Source organism: Lepidochelys kempii, chromosome 1, assembly GCF_965140265.1.
Source record: "Lepidochelys kempii isolate rLepKem1 chromosome 1, rLepKem1.hap2, whole genome shotgun sequence".
In the NCBI taxonomy this organism is placed as follows: domain Eukaryota; kingdom Metazoa; phylum Chordata; order Testudines; family Cheloniidae; genus Lepidochelys; species Lepidochelys kempii.
Genome location: NC_133256.1, coordinates 215,401,969 through 215,418,614, shown reverse-complemented (window position 1 = coordinate 215,418,614; position 16,646 = coordinate 215,401,969). Strand labels below are relative to the sequence as shown.

The 16,646-nt window shown below is 51.1% G+C and overlaps 1 protein-coding gene across 1 annotated transcript in view; it reads right to left on the bottom strand.

Moving 5' to 3' along the window:
* Nucleotides 1-16,646, bottom strand: part of LOC140907395 (scavenger receptor cysteine-rich type 1 protein M130-like) — a 265,485-nt gene that overhangs the window by 134,581 nt on the left and 114,258 nt on the right. Inside the window, 1 exon segment of the mRNA XM_073333292.1 lies at nt 13,775-14,089. Coding sequence (XP_073189393.1) covers nt 13,775-14,089 — 315 coding nt within the window.

Here is a 16,646-nt window from a genome sequence, read left to right as displayed (position 1 = left end):
TGGAGTGTGGAAATTATTGTGGCATTGACTTGCCAGCTGCAGCAGGGAAAATTCTTGCCCATAGCCTCTTAAACCGATTACTTCCCCTTGATGAGGAAATATTGCTGGAATCTCAGTGTAGTTTCAAACCATCCTGCTGGACAGCCAATATGATCTTCCTTGCTCACCAAATTCAGGAAAAGTCTCGGGAGCAAAATCAGGACCTATACATGGCTCTCATCGATTTGACAAAGGCCTTCAATTCTGTCAATCGCAGAGCCCTGTGGGAAGGTGCTGGCCAGATTTGGCTGCCCTCCAAATTCTAGTAAAGGGCCTAAGGCTTCTTCATGGTGAGATGACTGCCACCATTCTCTGTAATGGCCTGGAGATGGATCCTTTCATCGTCAAAACTGGGGTTAAGCAAGGATGTGTTATTGCCGCAACCCTGTTCTCCATATATTTAGCAGCCATTTTGGTCCTTGATAAACACGGCCTCCCCACTGGAGTTGCCATTCAATATAGAATGGATGGGCTGTTTATTAATCTTTGACATTTCTGCTCTAAGTCTAAAGTCCTCAGGGTGTCCATGATCTTCAAAACGCTGATGACTGTATCATCATCACGCACACTGTAAATGACCTTCAGTCCACACTGGATTCTTTTGCACACACTTACCGAAACCTATGACTCTCACTCCATATCAAGAAAGCTAAAGTGCTCCATCAGCCTGCTTCAGGCCTTGCACATGAGCCACCACAAACCACCATCGAGGGACAGACTTTGGAGAGAGCTGAGGACTTCTGTTACCTCAGTAGCCAACTTTCTCAAAATGCAAAAATTGACAGTGAGATCCAGCACAGGATCCAGTGCACAAGTGCTTTCTTTGGGAAACTGCTCTGGAGCATTTTCACAGACCGTGACCTACGGGAGGAAACCAAGATCCAGGTCTATGAGACAATTGTTATTCCTACACTCCTGTATAGACGCAAAACCTGGGTGACCTATAGACAGCACCACAAGAGTCTGGAGAGGTACCACCCACGATGCCTCTGGAAGATCCTTTGGATCAAGTGGGAAGATCACTGTACTAACACCAGCATCCTCATTGAAGCTAATATCACTAGCATTGAAGCAATGATCCTCACTCACCAACTCTGCTGGGCTGGACATTGTGTGCGGATGCCAGACTCTTGCCTCCCAAAACAAGCCCTCTACTCTCAGCTCACCCATGTTCAGCGATCCCATGGTAGTCAGAGGAAACCCTACAAAGACACACTGAAAGCGTATCTCAAAAAAACGCATGACAAGCTGAGAGAAGCAATCAACCAACTAATCTCAGTGATGCCACATCCTCCAACAGGCAGTGGCCCACTTTGAGGAGAAGTGCCTTGCCCTCGAAGTTGAAAAGAGAGAGGGAAGGAAGGAAAGAAGAACTTTCTCCCAGCAGGCAGCTGACCCGTCAGGAAACATCTGTACCTACTGTGGGCAGATCTATGGTTTCAGGATCGGACTCCTGAGTCGTCTCAGGACCCAGATGTAAAGCTGTGGTAGAGATCATCCTGGAATGGAGGGCTCGCCAATGATGACGATGCTGCTGCTGCAACCAATGAGGCTGTGGGCCTACAGACAACAGCCTCTTTCACTGTGCAACCCTTATTCATTGTCTTGTCACCGTCCAGCCTGTGCACTGACTGAGGCAAGGACCTTGGCAGAGGAGAATGTTTTGGCAAAGTTTGGTATGCATCCAACCAGAAATGAGAAGTGAAAGCTGGACGAGAAGGGGTTGAGAGAGACAAAATGGCTGAGGTAATATCTTTTATTGGACCCACTCCTGTTGGTGAAAGAGACAAGCTTCTGAGCTTACACACAGCTCTTCTCTGTCAGATCAAACGTTTGTCTCTCTCCAACAGAAATAGGTCCTATAAAAGATATTACCTCACCCACCTTGTCTCTCTAATATCCTGGGACTAACACGCCTACAACAACACTGCATATCAGAAGACGACTGTCAGTTTCAGGAAAGTTTTCGAGTATTCAGTCAAGACAACATCTCTCAAAAATCGCTTGGTGCAGAATCACGGTTACCACATGTGTTTGTTCTCAGTGATATCCAGTGCACAGGGCAGTTTGTAGACAGCTGACTGGTTATTTCTGGAATAATTCTGAATGGGCCCAATCCCGAGTCCTTTGTTCGGTTTCTGCTCAGTCTGGACAAAGCAAACTCACATTACAGTCAGTAGCTGACAGCCTGAGGAAGTAACCCTGGGTTTGGCCTATGAGCTGGCCCTGCGCCTCTATCCAGGGAAGACAGGGATTAGTGACAAGAATGGCCATAACTATAAGGACCATGAAAAGACTCATCTTCCTGTCCAAACTTCAGCACAGGCATGTGGAACTACTCTGCCAGCACGGCAGGGGTTAAAGGGAGCCTTTGGGCCCAGCTAGCCCCATCCCGCTGTACATGCAGCCAATGCCAGGCCTGGGCGGAGAAAAGGAGAGAGCCTGGCTCAGTTGAGGGCTGACTGGCGAAGAGGCTGGAGCTATCCGCGTCCCTACCTGAGGGGGAAGGGTCACTAGCCTACCAGCGGAGGCAGCCACCAGGGAGTAATCACTGTCTCCCCAGCCAAGGGGGACTGTGGAGGAGACCTAAGAGCCTCCAGCAACTGAGGTAACTGGCTCCCTGAAGCCCAGAGACATTGTGGGGTTCAGTCTTACCAAACTTGTGGCTGCACCATCTGAAAAACTTTGGGACTGCAGCATGGTGCCACCAAAGATCCAAAGACTGAGACAAATTGACCTTGAAATCAAGGGGCTGGAGGTCAGGGGCACCAACCACTAGGCAGCCCAGCCCTTCACGCGCCCTGTTACAAACCCAAACTTTATTCCCACTGCAAACGTGCAGCTCCAGCTGAGATGCCCACTCCCTGTCCCTTCCCACTGATTCCCAGTCCCAGACTCCTTCTCTAGTCAGTCCCAGTCTCCCCCAGCTCCCAGTCTCCTTGCTCAGCAAGTCACAGTCTCTGTCCCCCGACTCTTGTTCTATTTACCCTGCCTAGCCCGTAATAGTCTCCTCCTCCTCCCTCCTCCTAGTCCCAGTCCCCTTGCCCAGCCAGTTCCCATCTCCCCCTTTCTCTCCCAGTCCCAGGTTCTCGCTTCCCACCAGTATCCAGTCTCAGAATGTCCGTCTGTCCCCCGGCCACCCCACAGGCTTCTTGTCCCAATCTACCCTCCTCCTCTCATTCAGGTCTGATTCTTGTCTCCTCACCATTCAATTCAGGTGGTTTCCTTTCTGCACTGCCTGGGCCTGATAGAGGAAGACAGTCTCCCTGGGACAGAGTGCCGGGAGTGAACAGAAGAGTCTGTAATCTGGTCTGATTGTGATATAGGCAGACCAGGTGCCAGCTCATGCCAAAGCCTCAGCTCTCATTGAATGCTTACAAATGCACAGCCTGGCCAATTCATGTGTGTATTTGTGTTGATAAAAGTGATTATTAAATGTGTAAACGTATAAGAGTGTTTAATCTTCAAGAAAACCAACAGGATGTTATTTGCATTGTTCTCACTTATCTGTATTCTGTTTTAATGCAATAGCAAACATTTACACTGTTTATAGCCCTGTCACTAAATAACCTATCGAATGAGAAAGAAGCCTTGTGGAATGCAAATGAAGAACTTTCACAGAAAAATGCTAATTTCAAAGCAAGTGGTCATTGTGTGTGATGATCAGAGGGAAATACTCTAAATGCATTCCTCACTCTCTGTCATCAAAGGAAGAGTCCACATGGGTAGTGACTCTGTCAGCTTGTTTTCTGTAAGAAGAAGCCATAAGTACAGTTTTACGTAAAGATCCTTCATCTCTGGACTGTCTGGATTCTAACAGGGTGGAATAAGTGAATGAAAAGATGGAGATCCCCAGAGTTATTCTGGGTAGCCCTGAGAGACTTTTGGGAAACTGGCAGATGACTACATCTCTGATATCATTTGGAATTATAGAGTGTGACTCACCTGTACATATATTTTACTGCTCTAACCTCTAATAATTCTTATTTCCTTTTCTTAGCTAATAAATCTTTAGTTTGTTTACTATACAGTTGGCTACCAGAGTTGTCTTTGGTGTAAGATCTAGGGTACCAACTGATCTAGGGTAAGTGACTGGTCTCTTGGGAGCAAAGTGAATGTGGTGTGATTTTTGGTGTAAGTAACCATTTGATCGCAGAGTCCAGCTTTTCTGGGGAGTCTAAGGCAGTTGTGTGTGGCCTGCAGGGTGCAGGTTGCCCACTACTGGTCTAAGGGTCTGTGACTCCATGGTAAGACTGTTATAGTTATCTTCCAATTGCCCCAAGGCGTGCCCAACTCCCGCTCTCCACCCCTTCCCCAATGCCCCCCTGCCCCACCTCTTTCTACCCCTCCCCCATCTGAGCGCGCCCATCCCTGCTCCTCCCCCTCCCACTCAGCACCTCCTGCATGCCGCTGAACAACTGATCGTGGTGGGTGGGAGGCACAGGGAGGGAGGCGGAGGAGTTGATTGGCAGAGCCGCCGGCAGGCAGGAGGCGCTGGGGGAGCTTGGCTTCTGGTGGGTGCTAAGTCCTGTTAATTTTTTCCATGGAGTCAGTGCCTATGAATCCAGGAGTTCACATTTGTTACTGACCCGGTGAAATCTAATTATAGAACACACCACCAGTTTGCAGCGTCTACCCTGTTTTCTGACAATCTGCCCTGAGGTAGGAACTCACAGTCATGCCCCCTCTGGACAGTGTGACACTGATCTTTTAGATGTCAGTTAGTCCCCCAAAGAAAGCTGACTGAGGTAATTAGATAAGAAGCTTCGCAGGCTGGGTGGATAAAGAGCCAAGCAGCCCATCAGCCCAAATCTGATAAAGAAGCACAGGAAGGATGCCCCTGGTAGGGAAAGAGAGGAACAGAGCGAGCTGAGCCCAGTCTCAGAAAGGCCTTAGGGAAGAGAAATCTTTCTTCCCCTCAGGTCCTGACGAGAGGGCCAGAAACACAGAGGATACTGTACACAGACTGTTGCATGCGCACTGTAGTGCTATCGATGAAGGGAACTCAACACAAATGGCACAGTGAATGCCCAACTAGTGGAGTCTAGGCTGTTTCTGTTGTTGCTTGAGAATTTACATCTGCAAGGGCCAGTCTGTTTTCTGCAGAATTTCAAAGTATTGGCAATGAAACTCATTTTTATAAAGTCCTGCTCATCATCTTTATTTTTTAACAATGCTAGGAAATTGCATATCACGCCCCCCTGCCCTCACATCCCCCATGTTAAAAGGATGGTGAGATTTTGCATAGAACCGCTCACAATCCAGAGAGGGTTAAGATTAAACACTTACCTTTAGTTCCCATTGCCAGGGGAAGACATTAAAATATTTAAAATTCAAAAGGAAAATATTCTACTCTTCCTTGTGCCTTTTGCATAGGAATTTATTACTCCTACTAACTGTTAAAAGTGAAGAGTTAAAACTAAAACTTATAATGGGCCCATAGTTGTTACGTTAACTATGGAGTCACAGGAAATTCCTCCATAATATGATATTTTTTGTGCTCTGTAAGGCTGAGATATGCTTTTGGCTGATCCCTCTATGCTACACCAGGTCTACAGGGTATCAGAGAGCCGGGACGATCAACCCATTGCCTGGTCATCCTGTGCGGGTGGGAAGGGGGCTCCATAAACACCCTGCCCCCTGTGCATCTCCTAAGCTACTCTGGCTGGGTGCCTGGGCCGGGATTTTAGCCTAAGGGGAAACATTTCAGACATGCCTCAGTGACCTAGGAGCCTACGTGTCATTTTCAAAAGTCACTCAGCGCCAGATTTTAAAGGACACTCAGGCACCTAGGAGTGCAGACAGGCATCTACTGGGAGTTTCCAAATCTCCTGGGAGTTCGGCACCAGGCACATTTGAAAATCCCACTGAGCACCTATCTGCATTTGTTGACACCTAAATATCTTTTAAAACGTGGACCTTGTGCACTTAGGATCCCTAGTCTCACTAAAAGTGTCACTGAACTCCCATCAGCCTCTTTGGCATTCCCAATGTAAATTCATATACAATTTTTTGAAAAGAAGTTAACGGTTATAAACATTATTTGCCAACAGGAAAATTCACTAATTCAATGATTTTCATTAAATGTTTCTATGACCATGACTAAGTTTCCCAAATATTTTCCCCCAAAAGGGGCAACTGGCAGCCCCAGTCCCAGCGCCCCATGGGGCAGACAGCACCAGCATCACTACTGCCCTGACGAACGACTGCATCAACATGAAACCTTCCACCCTGCAAAGCAAGCTAACTCCTGGCAGGATCAGAGATTCCTCCCACATAAGCCTTCACCCCAGCCATGGGTCCCACAGCTGGGCTGAGACCCTCCATGACACTGACCCACATTCAGAAAACAGACTGTAAAATGGGAGCCATTCCAAGGGAAAGGAAAGGCCTGGGACGGGAGCATCTGCAAAGAAGAAAATGAAAACATTTAACAATCACAGAGGGGGGTCCTCAGTGGCCAGTGCCCTCCAAACACTGACTCTACTTCCCAGTCAGAAACAACCCCACACTTGTTACATTTTACAGCCCCTTTGCCCCCTCACAACCCCTTCAACCGTACTCACAGGGTTCCAGCGAACACTGTCCTTTCACCTACCCATCGTTAAACACACAGACTGCTTCCATCTCTCACCTCACAGCTGCAATCCCCGCGGCAAGAAGATGCCTGTGCTCCACCACTGACACACCCTGCAGAACACAGCGCTGAAATGAGGTATGCGGGATCCCCCAGGGTACACAGGCACCTCTTCCCTTTGATCACAGGGTGGCTTAGACCCAGACCTCCTCACATCACAGTCACAGCTCTGCCAAAGTGCTCCCACTCATGCCTCCACCATTCAGTACAGCTACACCTAACACAGGGACTGCAGCTGGAGCACAGGCAAATAATTCCAGTGCCAGTGGCTAGTTCCAGCTCCAGGGGCAGAGTTAAGGCTGACTTGGCGTTTACCATACTGTCTATTGCCTGGTTTTCAGGGGTCTGAGTTTTCCCAATTTGATATCCTAGAAGGGCACAAGATACCTCCAGGCAACATGAACTCTGTGTTTATGAAGTTTTTTGTCAGCGAATTTAAACTTAACTCCACAGCCTCTGACATGCGCAGCTGTCTGTCCAGAGGCAGTAAGGAGAGTCTGGCCTTCACTGCAATGAATGAACAAAGGCCTCCTGTCTCGGGCGGGACTCGTAGAGCTCCAGTGAGGATAAATAGCTCACCAGTGTGAGAAATGTTTCACTCTAGTAGTGACTGCTGGGCTACGTGCACGCAGGGGGCTCAGGTCTCCATAGAACTATGTGTGGGCAGCTGCATTGGTGTGAAGTGGGCCTTTACCATCACCACGAGTGCCCTGCACCCATTTGCCACCTCTGAGGTGATTGGTGGCTGAGTGAAGTCGCTGTAGCTGCAACTAGACCCGCTGGCTCGGTGAGACAAGAGGCACGCTCCAAAAGAGAATTTGGACAGTGGCTCCGCAAAAAAGGGAGTGGTCAGCAAAATCTATATTGTGCATATTCTCCAGTGCAAGCCTGGGCAAATTTGGTGTAAGTGGCTGTTGTACGTGCAAAGCTGGTGTACAGGGACCGTACTCAATCTGCTCTGTGCTGGCCTCTCTGCTGTTCTCACCTGGGGCATGTCCATTTTCATGCTCCCCTCCTGGTACTGCCTTGTAGGTACAAGATTGCTGCTTGGCATGTAGACTATGGGAATTGTGATGTGTTTGCTTTGGTGCAATATGGATAATTGGCCATAATCGGCAGGAGGAGGACCATGGACTGAGCAGTGACAGGAGTCTCGGATAAGAGCTAGCCTTTGGGGAGACATGAGAGCTCACCTGGGACTGAGAGACAAAGAGACAGAGAAAAAAGTGGAAACCAAGATGGGTCCACAGCAGCATGGCTCACGGCAGCGCGGACTTGGCGAGTATGGACCATATCTTAGCCTTTGCTTCTTCTCTATGCTAATCCATGGTAGTGTTACCATATTTCAAGTTTCCAAATAGAGTATACAGTGGGGGAGGGGCACTGGAGAGGGGTTACTGGTCAGGGGTGCTGGAGGAGATGTTTGGGGGGTCCTGGAGGGGTGTGTGTGTGTGCACTAGGAGGGAGTATTTGGAGGATGCTGGAGGGGTGTGTGCACTGGGAGGGAGTATTTGGGGAGTGATGGAGGGAGTACCTGAAGCCTCACTCTCAAGGTGGGGGTCAGTGTCGTGCTTCCTGTCATGGTGGCAGGCCAGCTGGTGCATGCCTGGGACGCAGAGCCAGCCCATCAATCAAGGTCTCCCTGTGGGCTTCTCCCCCTTCCCTGGGCTGGGAGCTGGGGCCTGACTCTCTCACCACTCCTGGTCAGGTTCTGAGGTCCTGTGGTGGGGCAGGCGTCCAGGCTGAGAGGTGCTTGGTGGCTCCGCTTACCTGGTGGGCCAGGCTAGGCCGGGGCTGGCGGGATCCAGCAGGTGCAGATGCCCAGGGGAGGGACCAACCAGGGTGTGGAGATGGCTCTTTCTGAGCTGCAACATCTGGAAAAATCCTGGACATTTTCTCTTATTTGGAAAATCCACCCGGACAGATGTTGGCAGACCAGAAAAAGAGGTCATGTCTGGGAAAACCCAGACGTATGATAACCCTAACCATAAGACTTCCCGATGCTGTGTTCCAGTTGACTAATAAATCCTGCTGTGTTTTGAAAAGGCTGCCTGGAGTCACTGCAGATACTTGCTGAGGTACATTGGTCCCTGATGAATGTAAAAGTCTCTGAGTAGAAGTCTATCTCAGTTGGACCCACTGGACAGAGCTCACAGTGTGAAACAGGAGTGCTGGAGCACAGAGGCTCAGTCTTGGAGGCGGTCACAGGGTCTGCACAAGTTCCTGGCCTCGCATCCCTGTGCTCTTGTGCTTAGGCTGGTCAAAGAAGGGGTCCCAACGCCTCTTTCAGTTGTTTCACCGGTGTCTTTTCATTTACAATGCTTAGTGCAGCCCCAATTCCCGCAACACTGATCCCCACACTGACCCTTCCCTGAGTCTTCCGGCCCCCAAGGCTTTCTGTAGTCAGTAGAGACAGAGCTGCAGTCCCTCTGTCTGCTCCCCTGGATAGCCTCCTACTGAGCCTTTCTCTGGGCTTATATCTCCTCCCAGGCACCAGCCCAGCTGGCTCCACTTGGCTCAGCTGATTCCCCTGAGCCTGCCCTCTTTAGGGTCTGCAGCTGAACTCCTTGCTGAGTGTCTGGGCCCTTGCACCCGGCTGCCCTGCTGGGAAGCAGGGGAGGAGCCACCCCTTTATCAGGGCATCCAAGGGGTTTATGCCCCTGCCATGCCACAGAGGGATTGAGGCCACGTGACCCACCTTAAGAAAGAGAGCCGCCCTTGAGGGTCTGGCACACTGAAGGTGTTCCTCCAAGGGACTGTTTAAAAGCCGGGGCATAGCACAGATCCTGTAGATCTATGATACCTGCCAAGGCCCAGGTGTGGTGCTGTGACACTGTAGCTGTAGGGAGTGGGCCAGACTGACCTGGGAATGTTGTTTAGTTTTACTGGGACTATCTGCATGGGGGATGGGATAGCAGTGGGTGACTTTACTTGAGGGAGGATACCTGAGCCTGTAACCTGAGCCAGGAGGGGGATGGGGACAGGTGACACCTTCTGCCCAGGAAATGGACAAAGGCTGGAGGAGGAGATGGGGGAGGCTGGAAGGAGATGGCTGCAGTGGAGTGTCAGTTTGAAGCTGGCTGGGGAAATGGAGGGAACCCCAGGGTTGGGGTCTAAGCTCTCTGCCCCCCAGAGGGACCTGACTGAAGGGTCCTGGTTTTACCTACAACCTCTGCTTGGGACTGTGTTCCTGTTGTCTAATAAACCTTCCGTTTTACTGGCTGGCTGAGAGTCATGGTGAATCTCAGGAAGAGACCAGGACCCTCACCTCCCCACACTCCCTGACTGGTGCCAATATGTGATAAAGACTTAAAATGAACAACACACACTGAGCATTCATGCATGAAATTTAAAGTGAAGGGGAATTTTTTCGTTAAGCACAAATGTCTCTAAGTTCAGGGCAAGAATTCTTTATTTCTGAGGTAAACAGTTTTTAATCATAGAAGATTAGGGTTGAAAGAGACCTCAGGAGGTCATCTCGTCCAAGCCCCTGCTCAAAGCAGGGCCAACCCCAACTAAATCATCCCAGCCAGGGCTTTATCAAGACGGGCCTTAGAAACCTCTAAGGATGGAGATTCCGCCACCTCCCTAGGTAACCCATTCCAGTGCTTCACCACCCTTCTAGTGAAATAGTGTTTCCTAATATCCAACCTAGACCTCTCCCACTGCAACTTGAGACCATTGCTCCTTGTTCTGTCATTTGCCACTACTGAGAAGAGCTCAGCTCCATCCTCTTTGGAACCTCCCTTCTGGTAGTTGAAGGCTGCTTTCAAATCCCCCGTCGCTCTTCTCTTCTGCAGACTAAATAAGCCCAGTTCCCTCAGCCTCTCCTCATAAATCATATACCCCAGCACTCTAATAATTTCCGTTGCCCTCCACTGGACTCTGTCATTTGTCCACATCCTTTCTGTATTGGGGCCCCTGAAACTGGACGCAATACTCCAGATGTGGCCTCATCAGTGCTGAATAGAGGGGAATAATCACTTCCCTCGATCTGCGGCAATGCTCCTACTAATGCAGCCGAATATGCCGTTAGCCTTCTTGGCAACAAGGGAACACTGCTGACTCATATCCAGTTTCTCATCCATTGTAATCCCCAGGTCCTTTTCTGCAGAACTGCCTCTTAGCCAGTCAGTCCCCAGCCTGTAGCAGTGCCTACAATTCTTCCTTCCTAAGTGAAGGACTCTGCACTTGTCCTTGTTGAACCTCATCAGATTTATTTTGGCCCAGTCCTCCAATTTGTCTAGGTCACTCTGGACCCTATCTCTACCCTCCAGCATATCTACCTCTCCCCCCAGCTTAGTGTTATTAATACTAAACATGAAGGGACACTCCATTTATATGGCTCATCGGTCGCTTGGTACCAAGATGAGTTACATATTAAACCAGGTAACTGGAGTGGGATGGTTGGAGTGAGGATTTCTCAGACAGGTAGGTTTCCACTTTTTGTTTATACCGCATTTACCTTGGGAACTGCTTGTGCCTGCCTAATTCCCAGACAGTCGGTCAAGTTCCTTTGCACTCTCTGAATACTTCCCAAATCCCCCAAGCAGCAGGAAACAGTCCAGAAGTTCAGGGTTTAGAATCCCAGGCAGAGACGACCCATAACTGCTGATAGTGTGGGGGTGGAGTAGGGTGACCACATGTCCCGATTTTATTGGGACAGTCCCGATATTTGGGCCTTTTTCTTATATAGGTGGCTATTACCACCCCCTACCACCTCCTCCTCTGTCCCGATTTTTCATACTTGCTATCTGGTCACCCTGGGGTGGAGGGGCAAAATTTAAACTTTCGACCACCCCCAGAACAGCTCAAGTTATTCCCCCTCCTCCAGACAGGCCCCCTCCTGGCCCTCAGTCTCCCCTCCCAGAAAGCAGTGCCCACCTCCCGGCAGCTCCCGTCTGTTGCTCCTGCCTCTCCCCGAGGGGCACAGCTTGCAGCTCACAGGTTCTGGTAGCCGCCATGCAGGGAGTAGGGGCCTGGCTGCACCATGTGACCGAGCTGGGCTGGGAAACTGTGGCAGAAATCTGGGTCATGTGCCCTCCCCCCTCCAACACACACACACACACACACACACACACACACACACACACACACACACACGCCTCTGATCCTAGAGCTGCTGAAGAGACAAGAACTGGCCCAGCAGGGAATGGGGGTTTTGGCTGCCAGGTTACTGCTTTTGGCTCCTCCCATTATGCAAATTGGCTGCTCTCTGCACTTGTGCATTTCTGGTACAGAAACAGTGGAAATAAGGACGGTGCAGCTCAGTCAGTTACACCAGGATGAGCTAAGAGACTGCGGCTGCAGGACTCACTTTATGTGGGAAACCCAGAATGAAGCCCAGAAAGAGACCCTCGGCCCTGGTAGCTCCTTGCACCAGTGCTGAACCTGCTGGCCCTGGCTCTTGGTTCTCTGACTCCCTTCCCTCATTCACCTGTAGTGCCTTGTCAATCAGGCTGACCTGGAGCATTGGCCTCTCCCCATTGGCCCTGGGGACTGTCAGTCTACAGTCTCCTCCAGATCCTTTCTTTTGGTTGGAGGGATCGTGCCACGGGGAGCCAATCACGCTCTCCGGCAGGAAATTTTAAAAAAAGCAGCAGCCACTCAGGAAGCCCAAACAAGCAACGACTCCAACAAGGAACAAGCCACTTAAAGAGCCAGAAAGCCCAAAAAACAATCACCAAGCAACTCAAAGAAATTACAAGCATCCAGTGGCACAGGGGCTGAGAGGGAGCCAATGTGTAACCCATGCCTGATGGGTGTGCTGCTCGGTCTCCCTCTAGTGGCACCGAAATCACCTAGATTTTTATGAGTCTGCTACATCCTTGGTTAATAGGCAGGTGCTTTTTTAGCTTATGCAGTAGAGGCCCACAGCACTAAGCTTCAGAGGTCCCAGGGTCAGTCCTGCCTGCCAACAACCAGGGTCTGTCAATGTTACAAATGCACCTCCACGTGCTGGGGGTTACTCCCGTTTAGAGCCCGTTGAGGAGGCCACCATTGTGCCAGGCATATTTCTGTGGGAAGGGGTGGGGCTTACGGTGACTGTGGCCCCTTTGTGCTGACACAGCCGGGGCCAAGAAGGTACAGAGCTGGGGTGAACACTCTCGACAGTTTCTGGAGATCCTACAATGAGGATAGTAAGTGAGTGGCAGGGTGTGAGGGGGAGACACACAGAGCACTGACCCCCGCGCTCAGGTGTGACCTCACCAATGGTGGTGATCAGGGACTAGAAGCAAGGTGCAAACTGAGCTAATCAGAACAAAGAGGCGTTATCGCTGTTCAGCCAGATGTAGCGATCCATGGTCTTACCCTAAGTCTTATCTGCGTCAGGGGCTGTTTCTCTCAGTGCGTTTGTCACGCTGTGCAAAGCCCTGTCCCCAGGCATTTTACTTGCACACGCTTTGATGAAGCCAGGTTATGCATACGCATTAATTCCCAAATGCAGAGTGCAGAGGGATCCAGGTGCAGTCTCCATGACATTGCGCTGGGGGGTAAATCTAGCCCACCCTGCATGGGAAGACAGCTAGGCAGGCTGTGGAGCAAAGAGCTATGCACCATGTGGGAGTTTCCTGCAGGGGGATTCGGGGAAGGAGGGTAGCCATGTGGAGCAGTATAGCCAGTTTTTGCCCCCTGCGCCTACCCCAGCTGTTTTGGCCCCTCCCCCTTGCCAAGTGCAGGCTCAGGGCTCCTCTCCTGCTGCCTCAGGGAACTCTGGGGAAAACTCCACAGCACTCACCCCCCCTGGCTCCAGTCCCAGCTCCCACAGCCACAGGCAGGGTTGCAGCTGCTGGTGAAGCCCTGGGGAGACACTGGGCGGCTGTACCCAGGCATGTATCAGCACAAACCTGCTAATGGGGCCAACACCACACCCCACAACAACTGCCCCAGCTGCCCCCTGCTAGTGGCGCAGAGGATGGCACAGCCTGCTCATCCCCAGTCTGCCCAAGGGAGCTCAGGGAGAGACTGGTCAGTTCCACCCTGACCCCAGTGCAGGGCACAGTCCAGTTCTGAGTCACCAGGAATGTCACTCACTGTGTTCAGTCCCTTCTCCCTCATGGGGAGTTTCCTACAGGGGCAAGTTGGCCGAGTTCTTACCTGAGCAGATCACTCCGGTATCAAAATAATGAGGGCAGGTGGTTACACCCCATCCTCTATGACTGCAGTCCCAGAGAGCTGACTCGTCACCACCACAATCAACTCGATACAGCCAAGTCGGTCCAGATCCTTCTCCAAAATGAGCCCAGCCAGGGGCACTGACAGCAGATCCACATCCCAGCTGCTTGCAAACCACCTCAGCATCTTCCATGTCCCAGCTGGTATCACACACCGTCCCCCACTGATCCTGGTGTTTAACCTCCACTCTCCCGGCACAGGGGCTGCCTCCATCTGCCAGCCTCAGCTCATCAGCACCTTCAAAGAGAGACACAGAGCAGGTCAGAATGAGCAGGGATCCCTCTCAACAGCGTTATCACAGCAGAGTCCACGCCTGGCAGCAGTGGAGCAGCGGAGAACCAGCTGAGCAGCGGGGACAGCAGAGCAGCTCACAGCAGGAGTTTGCCTGGGACTGGTAAGTATCCGAGTGTGTGTTTGTGTGCTTGCTGAGGAAGTATCCGAGCGTGTGTTTGCTGGGAGGGCAGTGTGAGAGCCTGAGTGAGTGTCTGATTGGCTGCTAGCCTGCAGGGGGCGGGCATTAGGGTGTCTGTTTGTTTGTGTCAGGGAAGCCTGGCTGTTTAAAAATAGCCAGAGCTTCACGAACCAGCTGAGCAGCGGGGACAGCAGAGCAGCTCACAGCAGGAGTTCGCCTGGGAGTTCGCCTGGAGTGAGCCCAGTGAGGCTTACGTCTTGCAAACTGCTCTGAGGAAGCTCGTAGTAGGAAGGTGATATGGAAGGGGGCGGTTCAGCTGTTGTGACCTGCACTGGATGTGCCATGTTTGTCTTTCTTCCACAGGACAGAAGCGACTTTGTCTGTACAAAGTGCAAGCTGGTCTCCATATTGGAAGAGAAGATTGAAGGTCTGGAGCAACAGATAACGACCCTGCGTTGCATACGAGAAACTGAGGATTTTCTGGACAAAACTCAGGATAGGCTTCTAGGGGCACAAAGCTCTACAGATATAGAGCAGGCTGCACAGAGGAGCCAAGAGGCCAGTGAAGAAGCTTGGCAACATGTGACCTCCAGAAGAGGTAAGCGGAATGTCCGGGTTCCAGTAACACAGACACAGGTAACTAACCGCTTTCATGTTCTCTCCACAGGTACCGTTGCGGAGAATGGACCAGATGATATGTCTGGGGCGAGAAAGCAGAAGGAGACTCCGCTGGTTGGAAGGCATGAGATGCACTGTCCTGAGATGGGGGGTTCCACGACCACCACTCACAAGAGAAGGAGGTGGGTGGTGGTGGTCGGGGACTCTCTCCTCCGGGGGACTGAGTCATCTATCTGCTGCCCTGACCGGGAAAACCGAGAAGTCTGCTGCTTGCCAGGGGCTAAGATTCGCGATGTGACGGAGAGACTGCCGAGACTCATCAAGCCCTCGGATCGCTACCCCTGCCTGCTTCTCCACGTGAGCACCAATGATACTGGCAAGAATGACCTTGAGCGGATCACTGCGGACTATGTGGCTCTAGGAAGAAGGATAAAGGAGTTGGAGGCGCAAGTGGTGTTCTCGTCCATCCTCCCCGTGGAAGGAAAAGGCCTAGGTAGGGAGCGTCGAATCGTGGAAGTCAACGAATGGCTACGCAGGTGGTGTCGGAGAGAAGGCTTTGGTTTCTTTGACCATGGGATGGTGTTCCATGAAGGAGGAGTGCTGGGCAGAGACGGGCTCCATCTTACGAAGAGAGGGAAGAGCATCTTTGCCAGCAGGCTGGCTAACCTAGTGAGGAGGGCTTTAAACTAGGTTCACCGGGGGAAGGAGACCAAAGCCCTGAGGTAAGTGGGAAAGCGGGATACCGGGAGGAAGCACAGGCAGGAATGTCTGTGAGGGGAGGGCTCCTGCCTCATACTGGGAATGAGGGGCGATCAACAGGTTATCTCAAGTGCTTATATACAAATGCACAAAGCCTTGGAAACAAGCAGGGAGAACTGGAGGTCCTGGTGATGTCAAGGAACTATGACGTGATTGGAATAACAGAGACTTGGTGGGATAACTCACATGACTGGAGTACTGTCATGGATGGTTATAAACTGTTCAGGAAGGACAGGCAGGGCAGAAAAGGTGGGGGAGTAGCACTGTATGTAAGGGAGCAGTATGACTGCTCAGAGCTCCGGTACGAAACTGCAGAAAAACCTGAGTGTCTCTGGATTAAGTTTAGAAGTGTGTGCAACAAGAGTGATGTAGTGGTGGGAGTCTGCTATAGACCACCGGACCAGGGGGATGAGGTGGATGAGGCTTTCTTCCGGCAGCTCACGGAAGCTACTAGATCGCATGCCCTGATTCTCATGGGTGACTTTAATTTTCCTGATATCTGCTGGGAGAGCAATACAGCAGTGCATAGACAATCCAGGAAGTTTTTGGAAAGCGTAGGGGACAATTTCCTGGCGCAAGTGCTAGAGGAGCCAACTAGGGGGGGCGCTTTTCTTGACCTGCTGCTCACAAACTGGGTAGAATTAGTGGGGGAAGCAAAAGTGGATGGGAATCTGGGAGGCAGTGACCATGAGTTGGTTGAGTTCAGGATCCTGACGCAGGGAAGAAAGGTAAGCAGCAGGATACGGACCCTGGACTTCAGGAAAGCAGACTTCGACTCCCTCAGGGAACGGATGGCCAGGATCCCCTGGGGGACTAACTTGAAGGGGAAAGGAGTCCAGGAGAGCTGGCTGTATTTCAAGGAATCCCTGTTGAGGTTACAGGGACAAACCATCCCGATGAGTCGAAAGAATAGTAAATATGGCAGGCGACCAGTTTGGCTTAATGGTGAAATCCTAGCGAATCTTAAACATAAAAAAGAAGCTTACAAGAAGTGGAAGGTTGGAC